The 17,649-nt window shown below is 38.9% G+C and overlaps 2 protein-coding genes across 2 annotated transcripts; one reads left to right on the plus strand and one right to left on the minus strand.

The window, feature by feature from the left end:
* The first annotated feature begins 620 nt into the window (after positions 1-620).
* LOC6528923 (NF-kappa-B inhibitor cactus) lies at positions 621-15,273 on the plus strand. Its single transcript, XM_002089919.3, has 7 exons — positions 621-771; positions 1,198-1,892; positions 2,812-2,989; positions 3,171-3,381; positions 13,505-13,593; positions 13,658-13,915; positions 14,875-15,273. Exons 2-7 carry the CDS (start codon positions 1,225-1,227, stop codon positions 14,944-14,946), a joined length of 1,476 nt encoding a protein of 491 aa, XP_002089955.1. The 5' UTR covers positions 621-771; positions 1,198-1,224; the 3' UTR covers positions 14,947-15,273.
* On the minus strand, positions 15,172-17,461 carry LOC6528924 (cell division cycle protein 20 homolog). The gene is made up of 3 exons (XM_002089920.4): positions 16,991-17,461; positions 16,477-16,798; positions 15,172-16,412 (listed from the first exon to the last, which is right to left on the minus strand). The coding sequence occupies exons 1-3, from the start codon at positions 17,300-17,302 to the stop codon at positions 15,466-15,468; spliced, it is 1,581 nt and encodes a 526-aa protein (XP_002089956.1). The 5' UTR covers positions 17,303-17,461; the 3' UTR covers positions 15,172-15,465.
* Between the last annotated feature and the right edge of the window lie 188 nt (positions 17,462-17,649).

The raw sequence follows: 17,649 nt of genomic DNA on the forward strand, positions 1-17,649 counted from the left end.
ATCATATACAACTTTTTAGAAACCCAAAAAATAGTTTTTAAAATATATCATGTCTTAGCGATAAGCCGTGATTGATTTTAAAAAATCCCAGAAAAAGCGCGTATGACAAATCGATCGCTCTGAATATCCCCTGATTCAGGCGAGATTACAGCAGATCTGTGAAAAACCGACGAAAGAATCCTGCATCTGATTTTGGTAAGCGGGTATTTTCCCGTCCTACGCTTTTCAGTGAGTAAGGAGAATAATCAAACACATTGCTATTGTGTTTGCTTTTGTTGCATGTTACGATTTTGCTGCTGGTTTTGTTGTTGGGTGATTTAAACTTGGTGCTCTCCCTACGATCTGGCAGCCCTATGGTCGCTCTCTAGCATACAGACATAAAACTGATTTAAGTTTCGATATTATTTCGTCGATATATGTATTTACAAAAATTTGTAGCTTGCTCTTTAATCGTCGAGTTTTATTTTATTAATTTTTTTTATTAGGGAATATAAGACACAGTTGAATTTTTTTCCATTAATAGTTTTCTATGTAGAGGGTATTAAAATCGAGCTAACTTCATATAGTGATAACTCATAGTGTAAACGGGGCTTTATAGTACAGACTGCTTCATAATATATACATATAAGCGCGCTCCCTCAATTTCATTCGCTAACGAGACGTATAAGAAAGCAGACGTGCGCCCGGGTACTATGCGAATTGCAGATTACAAATATATAAACCATAAATACGCGTTTTAAAACCAGCATCGAAAGACAATTAACCAGCAAGGTAGTGAGAAATCCATATAAAATAGTGCTGGAGTTTATAATACAGAACCTGTGCACAAAAAAATTGTAAAAAGGAAGCTGTGTGCAAAGAAAGATGAAAAATTGACCTCCGTGTGATTGTGGGTGTGTGTAAAACAAACGTGAATAGGCAAATAACAAATTGGGCAAATTGAGAAATCAAAAATTCTGAAACAGTAGTTTTTATGTTTCTGTGGCTACACTTGTACATAAGTTCATAAAATGTCTTTAATCTAAAAAAAATTATTGCGTTTTCACTTGTTCGCTTAAGCCTATATGTTTGTTTCACTCGCACCCGCGAGGTGAGCGCCTACTGTGCGTGTGTATGTGTGTGTGTTGAGAGACTGAGCTCAAAAGCAAAGTTCAAAACGACAGGAGTATATATATAACATATATACATATATTTTAGCCCAACTGAGAGAGGAAAAGCACGAAAATGCCGAGCCCAACAAAAGCAGCGGAGGCAGCAACAAAGGCAACAGCAACAAGTGACTGCAGCTGCAGCGCTGCCAGTGTTGAGGAACGCGGCCCCGTAAACGCGGCTAACCCCTCGTCCACACTAGCCACTAGCGGTAAAATTGGCGGCAAAACACAAGATCAAACGGCCGCCATTAACAAGCCAAAGGAATTTGCCGTGCCAAACGAAACCAGTGATTCGGGCTTCATCTCCGGCCCGCAATCCTCGCAGATCTGCAGCGAGGAGATAGTTCCCGATAGCGAGGAGCAGGATAAGAATCAGCAGCAGTCGGCACCCCAAAAGGAACAGCCCGTTGTCCTCGATTCCGGTATTATCGACGAAGAAGAGGAGCACCAGGACACCACCACTGCCACCGCCGATTCAATGCGACTCAAACACAGCGCAGACACAGGCATCCCACAATGGACCGTCGAAAGCCATTTGGTCAATCGTGGCGAACAGCTTAACAATCTCGGCCAGAGCAGCAGCACCCAAATCACCGGCCGCAGCAAGTTCCAATCCTCCACAGCCAGCACGGCGAATGCGAATCCTTCAGGGTTGGGAGCAACATCATCCGCTCCGCCCAGCAGCATCAATATCTTAAACGCCTGGGAGCAGTTCTATCAACAAAACGACGACGGTGACACGTAAGTAAATATTATGGAATCTTCACCGGCGAGATTGCTGGACTTTCAAATAATTTATATATACATATGTACATACATACATATGTATATGCTTTACTTCACATGTGGATTTTTGATTTGCGTAATTTTTCAAGAATCTTAAGCATATAAGAGGCTTATCTCTGGGTTATTTCAAAAACTTTCCCATGTTGATACTCAGAATCACAATCATAACAACTTTATAGCAAAATTACAAAAAATCTATAAAAGTGTAGGAAATATTTCAAACTTGGAAACAATTGATTATATTTACAAAGATAAAATCAGCAAAAAAAACACTTTAAATGAATCCACATTAACTAGTAGTCTTATACCTAGATATAGGTGTATATAACAACAATAAAATATAAATGAATTGGCATATGAGAGCTTGAAATAAAGATACGCAAGAGATATTTGTGCTGCAAAACAACATATATCAAAGTCTTCATGTTCTCTAAAATCAATCATTTGCAAGTAACGATTATAGATTTATATCACAGTCTTGAATCATTTCCGAATTTCTATGAACTTATACTACAGCTCGTATCCGATGAGAATCCTAAAATTTCCCAAAATAACAAAGAAATGATGACCACCAAGCGAGCTAAGGGGAGAGTTTCGTGAATCACTCAAGTCCATTGTCTCAGGCGAGAAACGCGACTGACACATGTGTTATAGTCAGGCTTTGGGGTTTTCCTGGTATGTGGACAGGTACAGGTTTTTCGGGGCACCTCTTCTTTTTTCACATTACTTTACCTCAACTTAACTTACTTGGGTTTTTACGCCGCCACATGACCGAAGACAAGTGTACAGGAAGGGAAGAAAGTGCGGGTGTCGAGCGGCAGGTAAAGAAACCCACAAATTCATGTTGTTTCGTTTGCTCTGTCTCTTGTTTCAGACCTCTGCACCTGGCCTGTATTTCGGGATCAGTGGAAGTGGTGGCCGCCCTGATTCGCATGGCACCTCATCCGTGCCTGCTCAACATCCAGAACGATGTGGCCCAAACTCCCCTTCACCTGGCCGCTCTAACTGCCCAGCCGAATATCATGAGGATACTTTTACTCGCCGGAGCTGAGGTAATATTCTACGAAAATCAACTAAAAAGCTTTAGACAATTAATGATTATATTTAGCATAATCTCTTAATAACGAATATAAAAACTATAATAACTAGTACTATAATAACTTTGAAAACTTCTATAAAAAAAAAGTTCAGGCAATTTTCTTAACAAACAAATCCCATTACTTATTTAAATAGCCCGCGGTGCGCGATCGTCATGGAAACACAGCGCTCCATCTTTCCTGCATCGCCGGAGAGAAGCAGTGCGTCCGTGCCTTGACAGAGGAGTTTGGAGCCACGGAAATCCATGAGGCCCACCGACAATATGGACACCGATCCAACGACAAGGCGGTCAGTTCCCTGAGCTTCGCCCGCCTTCCCGCCGATTTGGAGATTCGCAACTACAATGGTAAGTAAAGTGCAAATTGCTTCCACCTCAGTATTGCTTTTTAACTAAACTTCACTACTTTACTCATACTTAATTATTAAATTAGTGGGTACATCTGATAAAAAAAAATATAAAATTTAAAATATATATAAAAATATTATTGCTGTGGAGTGGAAATCACGAGTTATTCGTTTCTGAAACTTTCGGAATTTTTCCGTTCTAGGAAAGTGATTATTTTTGGCCCAGCATTTACGGGCATTTATCATTAAAAATATGAATCTGTGCCAAAAATGTACCCAATATATATAGTTTTATATATGCACATATATATGGTGTCCCGCCAACGGCTAGCCGCACTGCGAGACATTGTCGTCTGCCACAGAGTACACATTGTATATACGTTATAGACGTACATATAGATATAAGCTATATAGATGCCTTGAGCAGATGCCAAAAATACATTGGCCTCCCTGATACATTTCGCTTGAAATTTTCGCTCGTCAAATGGTAAAAAAAAAAGCAACCCTCCTCCCTGTTCCTTGTTCATTTGCGTTATTGATTAACCAAAATAAACGAAAAACGCACAGAAACTAAACATTTGCAAAGTTTCAGACGTCAGCAAAGTATAATAAAAACATTTTAACACAAGGATAGGTAAATATTTATTGTTTGGTGGATGTGGAATCTGAAATACATTTACATAATACATACATATTCAAAATGGAAATTCATATATTTGCTCTGTTTTACTTTTGCGTTTAAAATTCGAATGCAATGCATGGAGGAAATAATTGAAATCAAATTTATTTTCCACACGTAAGGACAGGCGTGTCTCAAAATTAACATTTGTTTCCTTATTCGACTGTGGTCTGTATTCGCGGACCAGAAATCGAATTATCGATCTGAACGCCGTTGGGATGTGGGGGTGCCACCCACACTCATTGCATAACATGTGTGGGAGTGCACAGGAAGGATTCTAAATCAGAACGTTTATTTATAACCTACAATTTGGCACACAATCGGCTAGTTTCTTAGATTATTTCAATTTTTCAATTAGAAAACAAGAAAGAACGCTATAGTCGAGTTCCCCGACTATCTGATACCCGTTACTCAGCTGACGATTTGTAGTCGTTACAGTGGGCGTGGCAAAAAGTTTTTTTGCAAATCGATACAAATTTACAAGACTAATACAAAAATGAAAAAATATCAAAACATTTTTCAATAGTGTGGGCGTGGCAGTTTTGGGCGGTTTGTGGGTGTTAGAGTGGGCGTGGCAACATGAATCGACAAAATTGCGCTGCGTCTATGTCTCTGGAGTTTGTATGCTTAGTCTCAACTTTCTAGCTTTTGTAGTTCCTGAGATCTCAGCGTTCATACGGACGGACGGACATGGTCATATTGACTCGGCTATTTATCCTGATCAAGAATATATATACTTTATATGGTCGGAAATGATTCCTTCTGCCTGTTACATACTTTTCAACCAATCTAGTATACCCTATTACTCTACGATGTAACAGGTATATTACAAAGAGTTTACCGAACTTTCTATGGATCTTGAATATGTTTCAGCAAAGTCAATCTCTTTTGTAATTTTGATTAAATGTAGAGTAAATGTGTTAGAAAAGAGGTTAATAAACTTGTCAGAAAGTGTTGCAAACCAAAGTTATTTGTTTTTGACCTTTCGTTTGTTTAATCGATTTCTATTCGCCTTTTTGCCGCTGTTTTTTTCCTATGTATAACCTTGCCAAAAATAAAATGCGAATTCGTGATTGGCAAACATTTGGTGAACAAACATTTTTTTTACCCGTTTGCCAACTTTAAGCAGTGCCAACCGGTTTGAAGATCCACAAAACAGCTGCTCCCCATATTGTGGATATACATATACTATACGTATACGTATGCATATGCTATATATAACCCGCTCATACAAGACACATTATGTATTTCGGCTAGCCAAAAGCAACAGCGCACATTTCCGACACAAAACTATTAAAACCAACAAAGCAACAAAAAAACGAGACGGTCAGACCAAAGACATTAGAATAACAAGATGCGTAACGGCCATATATTGGTTTTGCACTATGCAGCCACTTTTTTGGTGACGGCCGAAATTGCTCTCTTTTCGCTCGCCAAAAATTGAGAGCGTAAAAATCTAAAAATAGAATTGACTGGCTTGTGTGAGTAAAAACAATAAAGGAGATAGTGTGTATGTGTGCGTGCTTGTGCTAGAAGACGATTTTCGGGCCGAAATCAATTTTGATCTAAGAAACAAATTTGATTAATGTTTTGGTCAATTTCGATTCGTAACTATTATGGTTTGAAAGACTTTTTTTTAATATTCGTTTGACAAAAGCGCCGCTCGAATTAGCTACCGTTTACATATTTATATTTATATTGATAATTAATAATATGTAATATATTATAATCGGTACCCAGGGAACACCACGGGGAGGCCATTACAATTGTAATGGGGTCTTATATTTATATGACCTTCGAGTCGACTTGAAATATTTAAATGTTTAACATTAAAACATTTCCATGTTCCCCAACTAAGCTAGTTTTCTAACTATTGCTTTTTATTATATATCGCCTCTTTTTTTAATTATATAATTTAATTTTTAAAGTCGTCAATTATTTGAATGTTTATATTTTTTTCACTTATGAGATAAAATGCTGAGTTTAGCTTGACTTTTTTGTCTATTAGCAATAACAGTCCACTTGCAATGCTTAAAAAGCAAAACTTTTATAAGTTTTTTTAAAAGATCTATTTTATGCTTATAACATTCATAATTTATCTGAATCTTATTTTCATTTTAAATATTGAAAATTGGTAATTTTTATACTAGTAATTTGACTAAATAACTATAATAAATAATAAAAACATATACAAAGTAAATTTTAAAAACTACTGTAATTTAAAACAAAGAATTTAAAAAAAAAAAAAAAGAAATTACATATAAAATATAAATATTTCATAAAAATAATTCATAAAGTAAAATATTATTTATAAAATAAATAAAAATATGGAATCTGTTTATTGCAAAATTGATTTCTTGAAGCACGAAGTGCGGACATAAGCACCGAAGAATCATTGTCTTCTTATATTTTTCACACGTCGCACGCTGAATACTCTAATGACAATTATTCTAATATAAAGTCATCTTTTAAAATTATTATGAATTTTTTTGTACATAGATTGTGCTATTATTATTTCTGTGTTAAATTTGAATAATTGTTATGTTAAGGCAATGCAAGACTAGAGTTTTTAAGTGGTGTCAATTTTTAAAAAATAATATAGATTTAAAGTCCAAGAACTTCTAAGATGAAGGGCATATTTTGTCATTTTTACAATGCATGTGCATACGTGTGCACCAATACAGTGGTCAGCTGTCGCTGTATGCGTACAAGAGAGCTGGTGGCTCTAGAGCTCTCCGCTCTCTGGCTTTTGAATAAAATTTCGAGAGAGCGAAAAGCCACTTGAAAAGCCACCACGAAAAAATCGTGTGCAAAAAAATCGTATGGCGTTACGCATCTTGTTATTCTAATGTCTTTGGTCAGACGCTTTTGAGCATTTCGCCGATTCGAAACCTCTGGGTTTTCCCACTGCCACATCAATAAATTCGAAAGCAATTTTAAATATTCGAGGCGGGACACCGGCCAGTTCTGTGTGTAAATCACTGATGATGCCGATCACTAAGTAAACACAAGGCCCTTAGAATATGTGGTCCAATTGCCATTTAATCCACCAATTGACGTCAGCATCTCTAGGGCAAAAACATACTTTCAGATTTAATAATAAATCGCTTTGGGTCAAATGGCATTGTTTCTTTCTAAAAACTAGCAACATGTAGTTGTTTATTCCTAACGTTTTGAAAGACATTCCAACTCTATTTAAATCTTTAAGACATTCCCTTCTAAATTAAATGCTACTGAAATTTTATTCAGGCATGTGCGACGAAAATAAGACACGTTTTTACTATTTGTCCGAGAGCCAAGAAAGAGCTCACTTTAAAAGAATGCCTAAAGTACAAAACAAATAATATTAATCTAATAGAAAATGATAGCATTAGGCCGATTAAAGGCGCAGACAATAACGGAAATTGGGAAAGGTTCGTTATCGAAGGCACAGAGGCCCCCTTCTGCACCTCCATAAACAAATATTTCTGTACTTTTTGGAAATCCCCACAATAGTAATTACGGCCAAATGTTTAGAGGTCGACCAACCGCCCGTAATCCATTTTTGGGCACCATTAACGCGTCCCACACGCAACTGGGAAATGGACTTCTTTTATATAAATAAACGCACGCAAGGCTCCCGAGGACAGGCTCTATAAATAGTATAGGACGTCTTTCGCTGGCTCGGATCGCTTGCCAGCTTTGTGGGTTTTGGCCTTTGTTAAACCAATAGGCCAAAAAATTCCCACTTTTGATACAAAAAACCTTGCAAATGGCTGGTTTGTGATGGGGTTATCTGTAAAAATAAACTACTGCCGTAGTAAGAGCTGTGACGTTTTGGGCCGTATCAATCTGGGTTTTATGGATTTCCAGAAAATCCTACTGCGGATTTTGCATTAATCCAATAAATATTGTAGAAATTCCCCAGGGGTATGCCGAAGATAGTCGGGTCTCTGCTCTTATCGGTCTTTTTGGTGAGCAATAAACAAATGTCGGTTAAACAAACGAGGGAATTTCAGAACAACACATTTGTCCTGCATGTGTAAGCCATTTGTTGCAAATACTTATCTTTATTTAAGCGTAGAAGCCCATGAAATCTGTTGCCTGGCAACTGAAATCACAATTAGAAGCAGTCCCTCTCGTACTTCCCCGCCTGATAAGCCACAGGCATACTATAAAAAAGCAAACGAGATATGTCCATCGGTGTTTGATCGTCAGCAGACATTGGTAACTGGAAATCGTGCGTTATCAGTTATGAGGAAAACCCCATAGGTGGTCTTTTACTGTGCGATTATACGACACTCTACGTTTACCGAATTGCGCTCTTTGACGTCCTCGCCCCTCTTTGCATTCAAGAAGATAACTGCCTATTATCAGTGTGCAGGTTTTACCCCTCAAATGTTACGGTCTCGTGCTTGAAAAACTTTAACTCAGAACCGTAGAAACCCGCTGTTAAATCGTGAGTTAACGGAAATTCGGAAAAACCTTTTAAAAGGCCGCATAAAATAAAAAGCAATATGGAAATAAATACGTTCATCGTCACTGGGGTTTTCATAAGCAATTGGAACTTTACAATGCAGCTGGAAGGAGAAGTAGTAATAGTAGAAAGGCTCAGTCTTACAGCATCGCAAAACCCGTTCCGGCCATTAGTTTAATCGAGATCTACGACATTCTGGAATCCGACGACAATCAATGTGTTTTACATCGATGCTTGCCTGTTGCACCCACAAACAACAAGTTAGTCATAAGCACAAGGTTAAATCTGGACTCTCGTACCAGTCAAGTTCTAGCATTTGATATACCATCTAAAAAGATCGCACTTGTCACTCCCCTCAAATCGCAGAATTATTTCCTTATTAAAAATCTGAAATAAACTTAATCCGCTTAGGCGAATGTCGCTCCGTAAATTTTCAAGATATAAGAGTTTATTCACACCAAGAGATGACGACAAGGCTTCGACATTTGCTTCATTTTTGTTTTTATGAATTACTAACTGATAACTTAAAGAAATCAAATTTGGCAGAGTTCAAATTCATATGCATTGGAGTTTATTCACATTATTCAATGTACAGTGGACAAGGTTAGATTCGGATAAAAAACGGAAATGTGTACTTCACATTATGAGTTTGATCGTTTCATTGATAATCGACTGTCAAATTTAAACAAAGTGATCTCACAAGTAGAATTCTCATTATTAAAATTGCTTACACATAAAAGTTTATTGACTTCGAAGTTGACTAATAGATCTTTAGTCATTTAACATCATTCCTTCTATATTTTGCAAGGTAAACTATCCGCATAGAGTAGCGCTAGAATAACAATACCAGAAACTTTTAATGAGCTCATGCAAATAGCAAAAATTGAAAACAGGTGACGGAAGTCAGACAACGCGATATATAATAACTAACGCTTGCTGGAAATCCTAGGTCCAACTGAGTTGACAAACAAAAAAAACCAAACGCTGATCTTCCTCAAACAATGGTGACCTCTTGGGGCTTTTCCCCAAATTTAATTTGCGCCTTAATTGCCGTGCTGTTTTCTTTTTCACTTACTTCTCCTATTACATTTTTGTGCAGTCCCACACGTGGCTGATGGTCCCCATCCGATTTTGGCTGATTGAGTCGGGTGTTATTTGCATTTCGCATTCATGGCTCGAAAGAAAGTCAACAAGGCGAGTCCGCTGACATAACGATCGAGCGATATATAGTAGTAGATCGGGCGGGGGAACCAGCCGAGTTGAGTTCGAGCTGGACTCGAGTTGCTTTCAAAACACTTTCATTGCCAAGTCAGTCGTCGTCGTCATGACATGGAAAATCCACGGCTTTAATTGTGCTAAATTGTGCTGTTTGTTTTCGCTTCATTTGGCGGCCGGCTGCAGAGCGCTACCTGGGTTTTTCACTCAACTTAAGCTAATTTCCACATTGGGAAAGTTCGCGACACACGGCATTTGTGTGCGATACAAATTGCCCAACGGCGCCCAGAAGTTTTTGGGGTAAACAACTTTTAATTTGATATTGTCTTTTCACCGCACTCTTGGCTGGTGTTCTTTGGGGTATTTGAAAAGCCAGTCGTGTTTGGACAGTTGGCTTTAATTTCATCGGCCATGTCTTGTGGGTCTTTTTTTGTGGGTTTTCGGCCAGGTAATTCTCCGATGGCCTGGTAACATATTTTGGCACGCGCTGTCTTGGAAAACTCGAAACAGCTTTCAGATATTTCCCACTCCAATAAATATTACAAATACTCGCGCCTGGCCGTATTTGAGCATATATATACATACATATATCCATAATTATGAAACAATGACCCAAGCTAAAGGACAAATAAACTGGCATATACGGGGAATACAAGAGATAAATATTTGAAACAAAAAGCCACAAGTTATAAGCGAAAAACCCGTTGTAGAAATTCCAAACTCTACCCCAACAATAAGCACAATTAATTAAAATTAAGAGAAGACAGCGTTGCGTTTAATATTTGCGCTGTCAATAAATTTATGAACTTTGCGACTTCGGGTGACTTGTGGAGTACGCTTAACTGCGCCGTTGGGTTTTTCTCATAAGGTCGTTGTCGATATCGTTGCTTTTTTATATATTTCAGCCGCCTGTGTAAATAGTAATATCATCATAACAACATCGTACAGGCTAATGGATGTGGAATGGCTCATGGTGGGTGAAAGAAGGCGGTGGGTTGGAGGTGCGATCGGATCAAGTGGGCGGTGGTGCCATTTGTGAAATTGTTTGGGTTTTCAAGTGCCAGCCAAATAGAATTTCCCATAGTGCGCAGTTCTAAGCGATTTCATAACGGCCATTAATTGCTAGTTCTCAAATACCATTGCAGTAATTATTTTGTTGTATTTCTGGGGTTGTATTCAAGGCTCAGTGGACATACCCTATATAATGATATTCTATTCCAACAGTATTTAAATTCTGCCTTCCATTATCTCCATATAGAGGCGTCAAATTATGTTTGAGATTTTCTTTTTTTGGTCGTGACAACATCAAGTTTTAAATATATTCCTACGCAGATAACAATGCTTTGAAATTTTTGTTTTCACTTGCTTAATATGTTCCCCTAAATAAGTCCCTTTAAAAATTGCTAAAATAATATAACTAAAATAAGTAACTTTAATTGCTGGTACTCTAAAACGACCGCGTACAAATTGTATACCTTTATTGACCGGATAAAGCAATGTCGATTTCAGACGTATCCAATTATTGGGCAATCAGCGTGTTCGTTGCTGTTCTAACTATATTCTGGACGTGTTTTCAGCGCTTCGAATCAGACTCTCTGGCTAAGACAAGGGATTATTAGCCGCGTGATCTTGTGACGCAGCCTTTGGGCCGCCGATGGGGGAATTCCCAAAGCAAAGCAAAGTTTGAAACAAACTTTTGTGTTTCATATTTCATGTTTTATACTGCTGCCAGCCCGTTTGTCTATTAATATACCAAATATCGTTGTATATACATACACGGCTCTTTAATCGTATGCTAACGATTGGCACGTTGCTGTGCTGAAGGGGCAACAACAATAAGGATTGTGTTTTACTAGCTCGGCTAGTATCGGCTACTCTTTTAGTTAGTCGAGCTTAAAAATCTCCATGTGGTCATCGTTATTTTTATATTGTGACACAATTGTTGCTTTTGTAAGCCGTCAAGCTGAGATTAACCAAAAAAAAATACACACAAAAAAACTGGACTGTGCAGAGCTGCTGACTTTCTTGAGCCGCTTTCTTTTGCAATAACAGATTTCGGTTTTAAATTACCGTGCGTAATTGGGTTTTTAATTACTGATAACCTCTGGATTTTTTTGTTTTTGTATTGGCGTTATCTCGTTTGTCGAATGAGTGATGGGTGGAATTTTTAGAATATTACCACAGTTAGTTCCCGGTTTCTAGTAGAAATCGCCGTTTTGGCCTGTAAATGTGTGCGGTTTATGCAAATGTGCCAACTGTTTGTGTGTGAAAGTCAATCAACAGCACGTGTAGCCCAGCAGCGGCAAATAAAAAAAAAAACGAGAGAGAACCCTACAGTCGAGTTTCTCGACTATCAGGTACCCGTTACTCAGCGAAAATCATTTGTTTTTGGCATGTAAAAACATTTCTTAAAAGTGTTGGCAGGGGCGTGGCAGCATCAGGAAACAAACATGCCACGTCTATGTCTCTGAAATCTGCATGTCCAATCTCAACTTTCTAGCTCTTATAGTTTCTGAGATCTCGACGTTCATACGGACGCACAGACGAACATGTTCAGGTCAACTTGGATTTTGATCCTGATACTTTATAGGGTCGGAAACGCTTCCGGTTACATACTTTTCATTGAACATAGTATACCCTTTTACTCTACGAGTAACGGGTATGAAAACGTTGAACAACCGGGTAGAAAATATGGCAAGAGTAGTAACAACAACTAATTCGTCAACTAATCATAAAGACATAAAAACGAAGGCGTGGAATACAAAAACAAACAGACTAAACAATTCACCTTTGTTTTCAGTTTTTTTAGCAGTCGTTTTTTATACGTCGATTTTATCTGAAAATACAGAAATGGATTGGTGTAGAAACGTTTGAAGTCAAAAAAGATCATGATGGGAATGCCGAAACTAAAACTGGCTTTTAAATATAAGTTTATTTATTACATTACGTTATGTTATGTTTTAATGAATTCATTTATAGCAAAGGGTGGTGTTTTAATTGCGAATATATTTTTTTAATACTACTTGAGTTTAAAACATTATCAGAATTCTGTCCACTTTTTTGCTGAAATGTCAGTTAAATTATTGCACATTCTTTTTATTATTATTTCAGACACTAGTGTTTGTGTGTCCATATATCAGATTTCTATATGCATAAACCAATTTGAACTTGAGCAAACTTGTTGTCGAAGCAGAGACCAAAAGCCAACTTTGTATTTGGTTTGTTAACTTAACGCCAACTGTTTGATTTTTATTTTATTTCATTGTATTTTTTCCTGCCTTCGCTCGTCACTCGACTTTGTTGTTGTCGCTTACTGTTGTGTTATTGCTGCTGGTTTATTGTGGGAATTTCTTGGGTTTTTCAACGCACACCTATGCCTTTCGATTGCGCACACAGATACTCGCACGCGAAGTCAGCGGGTTGTCATATTGTCTTATAAGGCAAAAGCCTCCACTTGGGACCCAGTTCCCTCCCCTCGCAGCCCCCGATTGCTGCCCAACTGGTCATTGTCGTAATCAAAGCTTTTCGTTCGCATTATAAAACACTACTTGTTTTACAACGGAATGCAGCTTTTTCCACTGCGGAAAAGCTTTCAGTTTTCATTCATAAATCAAGCTTTTTCAATCCACAATGCAGGAAAGGTATTACAAATTAAAATATTTGTTGATCTCGAATTTTATGATTTTGAAACCTATAAGGCACACAATCTATGATTTTAGTGATTCCCACTTAATGCACTTTCTAACCAACACCTCATATTTTCTTTCATTACAGGAGAACGCTGTGTGCATTTGGCCGCCGAGGCGGGGCACATTGATATCTTACGCATTTTGGTATCCCATGGAGCCGATATCAACGCCAGGGTAAGTCAGAAAATTTTATCAAATTTTCCGAGTCTCCGTACTAATGACAAGTTTTGATTATTAGGAGGGCAAATCGGGCCGCACACCGCTGCACATTGCGATCGAGGGCTGCAACGAGGATCTGGCCAACTTCCTGCTCGATGAGTGCGAGAAGCTGAACCTGGAAACGGCCACCTACGCCGGATTGACGGCCTACCAGTTTGCGTGCATCATGAACAAATCGCGCATGCAGAACATCCTGGAGAAGCGCGGAGCGGAGACCGTAACGCCTCCGGATAGTGATTACGACAGTAGCGATATCGAAGATCTAGACGACACGAAGGTGAGCGTCACTGCATAAAAATATGTACCAAGAAAAGATCAAATGAGATCACTTAGAGCGTAAGACACAATTTGAAATGGGCCACCACCAGCTTCCAAAATGTTCAAAAACTAAGTAAGAGAGAAGTCTCGAGCTGAACTGGTATTCAGCGAGAAAATATTGTTACACTTGAGAAACTAACTATTGTAACACAATGTATTGTTCACCAAAAAAAAGGAAAAGATTAATGAAAAACAAAAGAAAAAGCAAACAGCAGAATAGCAGCAAGTAAAGAAATTATTCACCCATAAATGATTAGGGGATCTATGTTTTAGTAGAACCCGCTCAAAAGCAAATTGAACCAATATAGTATCTCTCGATTGAAACTGTGCAACTGCAGTCTTACAAGCAAGTGGATGCATCGCTTATAATCAGTTTTACAAACAATCCGTAGAAAAAATATAATATTATCCGATGTACTTTCGTGCACTGTACCAATTGAAATATTAATATTGAAATAATATTAAGGTGTCCAACTCAATGTTTTTTGCTAATTCTTTCAACCACGTATATGTATTTGTGTGTCTGTCTCTGTATGTTTGTAATTTTTGTATGTACGTGCGCGTGTGCCTGAATTAAACAACTAATCTATTAAACAAAATTGAATCATCAATCGTAGTACTAAGCTAGGTAAATCTAATTGATGTTTTCATGTTCTGACTGAATAAAATTTTGCAAAATAAATATTTTATTCAAAAAACAATTTTCAAAAAAAAACATTTTATGTTGAATTCGATGTTGTATGGATTGAAAAGGTTTGTAACTCTATTTAGATTTCAAAGTATACCCCTTTTATTGTACTTGTTCTTGCTATGTTGTTTGCTTATTTCATGACTTTGAGGCTTTTGTTCTTGTACCTAACATTTTTTTAATATTTTAATTTTAACCAGCTGTTTTTTGCGAACTTCTTGTTTTTACAGATGTACGATCGTTTTGGTGATCCGCGCTATTTTGTCAGCTACAACGGTGGCAATCCCATGACAGTTGCCTGAATGCCTATCCAATCTGTATATACGATTTAGACTAAACATACACATACCTATGATTAACACCATTTGAATTCCCGACCTGGTTATATCGATGTTCCCAGACGCACGCCTTTTCTGCCCAAAATAGTATGCAATATTATTCCTAGACACACGTTCCCAAAAATGTACTTCTCGTCCCGGCACGTAGGAATCCGAAACGCATTGAATTCCTTGTGTTAACGCAAAATGTTTAGAATTAAATAAAGCATACAAGGATGCAGAATGTCAAGCATTTTATTTATACGCACACAACCTTAACTCTAAGAAATAAATGTAACTGACAAAATTTAATTATTCATATATCGTTGGCGGGGCACATAATCAAAGATTTATCCATAACTACAAAGTACGAAACATTAAACGAAAACTTATAAATTGGATATGCATTCAAGAAATCATTGTCTAGTGTGGAAACAAATAAAGCGCTGAAGCCTAATCTAAGCAATCAAGGGGGTAAAAACAGTCCTAAAGGCGTTAAGTATGTTAACGAATGCTTTGTCGGAATACGCTCTGTTTGGCCTTGCTAGTTGAAACTGCTTTTTTGGATGCCAAAGGATCGGGAGCAAAACAGTTCCACAGACGCAGCGTTTCATCAGCTCCAGCGCTGATCACAGTGCTGCCGTCCGGAGACATGGCCATCTGCAGAACTCGTGATGTGTGTCCAGTCAAGTCGGCCTGCTTGACCATTGTTGGGTATTTCCATATGGTCAGTTGGTTGTTGGCAAAACCGTGGGCAGAGATCAGCTCCTTGTAGTGTCGAGAAAACAGCAGAGCACAGACCTGCGACTTGGAGTCTACGGATTTAATCAAAGTGCCATTGTTCACATTCCAGAACTTGATGCAGCGATCGGCGGTGCCGCCGCCAGAGGCTAAAGTACTTTGTTGCCACGGACACCAGGCCAAAGCACGCACTGCAGCTTGATGGTCGTTGAATTTGTGCATGGGATCGGAAGCAGTTCCCACGCCACCGCTGGCCGCAGACCAAACATTCACAAGATTGTCATTGCCTCCGCTAGCCAGATACTTAAAATCCGTGGACCACTTCAGACCGCAAACCTCCTGCGTGTGTCCAGCCAATGTGGAAAGCTTGTGCTCACGTGCACGCACATCGTGGTGGACAATGGTGCCATCCCGGCTGCCAGAGGAAACCAGGAACGAGTTCCAGGCCAAGGATCCCACTCGGGCACTGTGTCCATCCATCACTCGCAGTCGCTTCACTTTGGAGCAGTCCCACAGCTCCACTGCACCAGTGCTGTTGCCGATGGCAAGTATCTGACCCTCCTGTATCCAAGATAACGAACCTGCGTAGTCGCCTTCCTCAAACTCTGTAAGCTGCTCGATATTTCCTGTCTGCGCATTCCACAAATAGACGCAACTCCCCAAGGCAACAGCCACGATATTATCGGCACTCCAATCCATAAGATTTAAATCTGGAAGAAATCAATATTTAAACTGTACTTTTTCGAACTACGTAGAAAGTTTGCTTCAACCTACAGTAATCGTTAATAAAATCAGGGGCATCCAGAATCCTCTCCGATGTGGTGGGTATATAGCGTGAGCCACTCTTCGTGGATATGGGCGTCTTTATGGAGTACACAACCTTCAGGGGATTGTTGTGTGTTTCTGGAGCAGCGGGAGCCTTGTTTTGGTAGCACAATATGCGGCCGCCCTTGGAGTCGCCTACCTGGGCCACTTCAGAGATGAGTTTCTGACGCTCGCCCTTATGGGCCGAAGCCTGGACATTGCTCTCGTTGCTGTTGCTGGAGGTGGCCTTTTCGTTCTCCCCATCGGACTTATCGCCGGAGTCTTTGTTTACCTAATAGAGTTACAAAGTCAGATTGTCAATAAATAATTATAAATGTAAAGGTTCGTATTTCTTAAAGGACTTGGCGCAAGCTTAATATTAAAATTTTACGTCATAGAGAGCAGACACCTTACCGACTTAAGGATGCCCAAATGTAAAAGAAACGCGTGCATATACGGCGCGTGATGTCAGTAGAATCCTTACCAGAAAATGTGCTAGCTCAAAGTTGGTAGCCGCACGATTTGGAATGAAGCGATCTCCGCCTCCTGGCGTCTTAGTGGGCGTGGTGGTGGACTTCTTGGTCTTGCTCTCGCTGCTCTTGCCCGGTGTTTTCGTGGGCGCCTGGACCCCCGAGAAACTGGTGTTGTACGATACGGATAGCACCGATCTGGTGGTATTCACACTTCCATTTAGGGACGCCTCCAGCTTCTTCTTCCACCTGGGCGCAGGTCCGCGCGTCTCACCGTCCATGATCAGGGCATTCTGTAAATCGCTCACAAAATTGAACTGCGACATGGTTTTTCGATGTTTTCGGGTGTCAGCTCAGTTTCCTATGTATTACACAAAAGCCTGGTAATAGCACGAGAGTAGTTTGAAGTTCATAGATCACTCAGATCGGATTTTTCCCGGTTTTCGGGATGCAACACAAATGGCGGTTCGATTTGGAAATGCAATGTGACCGAAACGGCTAACTGTAAGTGGTATTTTTATTGATAAAGAAAAATACCAGAAACAATATTGTTAAGCAAATTATAATTCTTCAAAAATTAGAATTGCTTCTTTTAATTAAACTGTATCATTACAGTTGGTAATTGATAGCTGATTATATTTTAGCCCCTTTTGCAATGTGACCATACATCTGT

This window comes from Drosophila yakuba, chromosome 2L (genome assembly GCF_016746365.2).
Source record: "Drosophila yakuba strain Tai18E2 chromosome 2L, Prin_Dyak_Tai18E2_2.1, whole genome shotgun sequence".
Taxonomy (NCBI): Eukaryota; Metazoa; Arthropoda; class Insecta; order Diptera; family Drosophilidae; genus Drosophila; species Drosophila yakuba.

Bases quoted from the DNA above. Each gene is read 5' to 3' on its own strand.
- LOC6528924 (XM_002089920.4), bottom strand. From the start codon at position 17,302: ATGTCGCAGTTCAATTTTGTGAGCGATTTACAGAATGCCCTGATCATG. The intron at 16,799-16,990 runs GTAAGGATTCTA...TAACTCTATTAG, and splicing joins TTGAGCTAGCACATTTTCTG to GTAAACAAAGACTCCGGCGA. The intron at 16,413-16,476 runs GTAGGTTGAAGC...GATTTCTTCCAG, and splicing joins TGATTTTATTAACGATTACT to ATTTAAATCTTATGGATTGG.
- LOC6528923 (XM_002089919.3), top strand. From the start codon at position 1,225: ATGCCGAGCCCAACAAAAGCAGCGGAGGCAGCAACAAAGGCAACAGCA. The intron at 3,382-13,504 runs GTAAGTAAAGTG...CTTTCATTACAG, and splicing joins GGAGATTCGCAACTACAATG to GAGAACGCTGTGTGCATTTG. The intron at 13,916-14,874 runs GTGAGCGTCACT...TTGTTTTTACAG, and splicing joins AAGATCTAGACGACACGAAG to ATGTACGATCGTTTTGGTGA.